The sequence below is a fragment of the Helianthus annuus genome, chromosome 12, assembly GCF_002127325.2.
Source record: "Helianthus annuus cultivar XRQ/B chromosome 12, HanXRQr2.0-SUNRISE, whole genome shotgun sequence".
In the NCBI taxonomy this organism is placed as follows: Eukaryota; Viridiplantae; Streptophyta; class Magnoliopsida; order Asterales; family Asteraceae; genus Helianthus; species Helianthus annuus.
The window spans coordinates 32,303,418-32,307,319 of NC_035444.2; the positions used below are offsets into that span (position 1 = coordinate 32,303,418).

Here is a 3,902-nt window from a genome sequence, read left to right on the forward strand (position 1 = left end):
GATCACATGAAAGCCTTACATTCACAAAGCAACATACAACGGAAATCAAAACAAATCAAAACAACCGGTTAACAACCTATGACAAATTCAACAGCATGAAGACTAGGAACTTCCTATATTATTCAAAGCTTGGATACTATAAAACGACTAGTTCCAATCTTCGTTGACTTGTATTTCAACACAAGATCAAGACCAGGCAAATAAAACAGGGACAAAACATGCATGTTTTATTAGATGTAAAATAATAGGTAAAAACTTAACTAGGCCATCAAAGGTCATTCCAGAGTTGCACCAATTGTCAAACCTGAGCCTTTGAACTTGTTGTGGGTAATCCGATCAATTTGGCCTTTCATCTCCTTGGTCAACTGAGATTTATAATCTCCGACTTGACCTCTTCGAAAAAAAGCATGATTTTATATCACATGCCTGTCGTTAAACCTGTGAGCTCCGGCCTTAGTTATCTCCAAGCTTGTCAAATGCTCAAAACTACAAAACTCAGCAATCTTTTTCACCATTCCATTATCCTCTTCCGGAACTGAAATTGGCACTCCCATGAACTCAGCCAACTTCTTAACATGAGCCTCCGGGTCCCTCTTAATCTCTTCGTACTTGAAGAACAATACCTCGTCCGGAGATTTAAGGGCCGCCTTCCAAAACCCTAACACATGATCCCAATATGCGCCGTATGTATGCTGTAACACCCTCACAGAATGCCTTAAACATTTGATCAAATGAGACTGGAGGAAGCTCTTTAGGTCTCAGTTTAAGTATGAAGTGCCACTTTGAGACTAGCACATCCTTTGGATCCCTACACACGTAAACAAACTTGCATTCGGAAGAAGGATCTGTGATGGATGAAGATCACAAGTTATGTGCAAAATGGGAAGCAAAAAGCTGAGGGAAAGGATGGACCTCCGTGTCGGTTATGGGGTAGTCTTTGAATTTGTGAAGATCAAGAGTCGGAATACATTCATGGGGTCCCTTACGGACAGGGGCGGACTTAAGGCTTGCCCAAGGTGGGCGGGTGCACCCCCGGGAAAAAAAAATTTTAGTGCTAAGTTCCGTCGAAAATCCCATCCGCACCCCTTGGAATTTTTTGTCCGCACCCCTTAGGTAAAAAGTGTTATCAATTTATATTTTAAATTTTTTTAGTGAACTCTTATTTTTTTAAAAACACTACCTAAATTATATAACTTTTAATACCTAAATAACTAAACTCAAATACCCAATACCTTTAACTAGCCCACTACTAAGTCTTAGCCCAATAAACAAACCCAACAAATCGACAATATTTCAAACTAAAATAAAATAAACAAGCCCAAAACCCTTACTTATTCTCTCCTGCTCTCTATCATCCCTGCACGCACGCCAGCGATCAGAACATCAGCGACAACAGCAGTCGCATACCACCGTAGTCAGCCATCATACCACCGCCCGATCGAACATGGGTAATTTTCTTTGTTATTTTTGATGGTTTTTGGTTGATTTTTTGGTTGATTTTTTGGTGTGGTGGGACGGAACCGGTAGCCATCGGAAGTGATTTTTTGATGGCAGGAGACATGTGCTTCTTGTTAGTGATGATATTTTATTTTGTGGTGGGTTATATATTTATATTTTGTTAGTAATGATGATGATATTTTGTCTTTTTTGTGGTGGGTTATATACGACCAGACCTGATGTTTAGGTTTTTTTTTTTAATGGTGTATATGATGTTTAGATGATTTTTTGTGTGATTTACATTATGATTTCTAGTGTTTGAATACTTGATACATTATGTAATATGTTATGGAGCCATGAACTTATAGATCAATTTGTTTGTGATAGCCGATAAGAACCATGAGTAGGGACGTTATGGCGCGATTTTTCAAGAGGAAAGTTGATACATCTTCCGAATTCGTTGATGTGGATACTCTTCCTTCGAATCCTTATAATCACAAGCCGATTGAATCATATAACGTGAATCAACGAGATGAGATTAGAAGGGCATGTCTACTAAGAAGACCATATCAACCATTTAGTTTGATGTTCTTTTGTTTTACATGACCCGACCCGACCTGACTCGAACCGACCCGATACGAACCAATGTTTTTTACTTATATACCTTGGGGCCTAAAATTTTTAAAAATGTTCCGCACCCCCATGAAAAAGTTTCTGGGTCCGCCACTGCTTACGGAGCAAAGGATGGTTGGAAAAATCATAGCGAGATCGATTGAGGGTGGTAAATATGAGTGCTTTGTGTAGGAACCGTTCGCGTAATTAAATAAAATAAAACAAATTTTATTAATAAGATTACAACACAGAAATTAGAAAGCTAAAAATCTAGTACGAATACAACTGAAATAAACCAAAATACAAGAAAGGAGTAGAAGCAGAGTAGCTGAGGCACGTGTTCAACACGCTTCCCTTAAAACAAATTCCGAGTCTCCCAAGAGTACTCGTTTTGTTTCCCAGGGTACAACAGCCGGAGCAGTAGTACTGTCGGAATTCGCCTACAACCCGAAGGTTACCTTGAAAGCTGCAAGGAGAAGATGATTAGAAGTGCGTGGAGAATTGTTTGCATATAGCTGTTGTTGCTGGTGTGCATCTGATGTGGGTATGGAGCTGTATTTATACAGCTCCTAGGTTGAAACAGTCAAAACGAATTAAATGAGAGGTTTAAATTGTATTAAACGTCTTCAATGCAATTTAATACGTCATTTAATTCTCAGTCGCGCATGCGCCACGTCACCATGCGCGGTGCGTCCTCTTGGCTCAAGCCCTTGCGCGCGTGCGCCACGTCACCTGTGCGCCTATACGAGCGCGCCACACAGTCGCGCCGTATTGGCTCACTCTGGTGCGCCGCGCACGACACAGCAGGACCCGGACCCATGCACCATGCGCGCGGTCAAAAATACAAAGGCGGCTCTCAAGTGCAAAGTGCGCCATCAAAGCGCCTCATCGCCCACGCCACGCGCGCGAGCGTACGCGAGGGCGAGTTAGGGTGCTCCACACCCTTCGCGAGGACACTAGTGTGTGCTTCCATGAAACAATAAGGATGGAGAGTTCCACCTTAAATACCCATTTAAGTTCCATCTCTCCTCCTATGTGGGACAAGGTGCTACTTTCCCTTTAGTTTCAGCATTGAATGTTCCAAACACCCAACTTTGAGCATCGATATCTCATTCATCTTAGCTCGGTTTTGGACGTGGTTTAGTTCGTTGCGAAGCTCTTCCAACATAGAACACAAACCCACAAATAAATACATAAAACCTGCTCATTTTATTATATTTATTTCTAGTCCAAAATAGGAAAAAATCATTTTCCTATATTTGTGAAAAATGCTATTTTCACCTATTTTTCCAACACTTTGAGCCATGTGGTGCCAGACTTGATGAAAGATGATAAGAAAATATCGGTGGACCGATGTTTGAAGTGGGTTTGCATCAGCATGGCGCCTAACAGGACAGGAGGAGGCGGCCAACTGCCTTTGTAGAGATACAGATAATTCCTGAAAGATCCAGCAGCTCTTGGAAGCTCCATGAGGAGTTGGGCATGCTGTTTGCTGGATCTTTTCCTCTTCAATTTCTCTTTGATCAGTTGACATGATTTTTGTTTCTTCAATGAATCAAAGTAGTGCAACCCATACCCCTCTATATATATTCATAAGCACCACATACATTCAGGTTTTTTTAATATATATATATCCGCTCAATGTGAACCATGTTGATTCCAGAAAATAAATTATTTATCGTCAGTTTAGGGGCCTTATCTTTGTTAATGCAAAATTATATGTTACAGTTGACAGAAATCTATAGATGATTAAGATGTGTGATATGAATATATGATTCAAAAGCTTTTTATTGATATTATTTTTTGTTTTAGCATGGATAAGACGATAGATTCAAAATGAATTCGAATAATGA

The 3,902-nt window shown here is 40.3% G+C and overlaps 1 protein-coding gene across 1 annotated transcript; it reads right to left on the reverse strand.

Moving 5' to 3' along the window:
- Nucleotides 1-413: 413 nt before the first annotated feature.
- LOC110892662 (flavonol 3-sulfotransferase-like) lies at nt 414-3,583 on the reverse strand. Its single transcript, XM_022139813.1, has 2 exons — nt 3,401-3,583; nt 414-692 (listed from the first exon to the last, which is right to left on the reverse strand). Exons 1-2 carry the CDS (start codon nt 3,581-3,583, stop codon nt 414-416), a joined length of 462 nt encoding a protein of 153 aa, XP_021995505.1.
- Between the last annotated feature and the right edge of the window lie 319 nt (nt 3,584-3,902).

Bases quoted from the DNA above. Each gene is read 5' to 3' on its own strand.
- LOC110892662 (XM_022139813.1), bottom strand. From the start codon at position 3,583: ATGTCAACTGATCAAAGAGAAATTGAAGAGGAAAAGATCCAGCAAACA. The intron at 693-3,400 runs GTCCACCGATAT...AGGGTGTTACAG, and splicing joins CAAACCCACTTCAAACATCG to CATACATACGGCGCATATTG.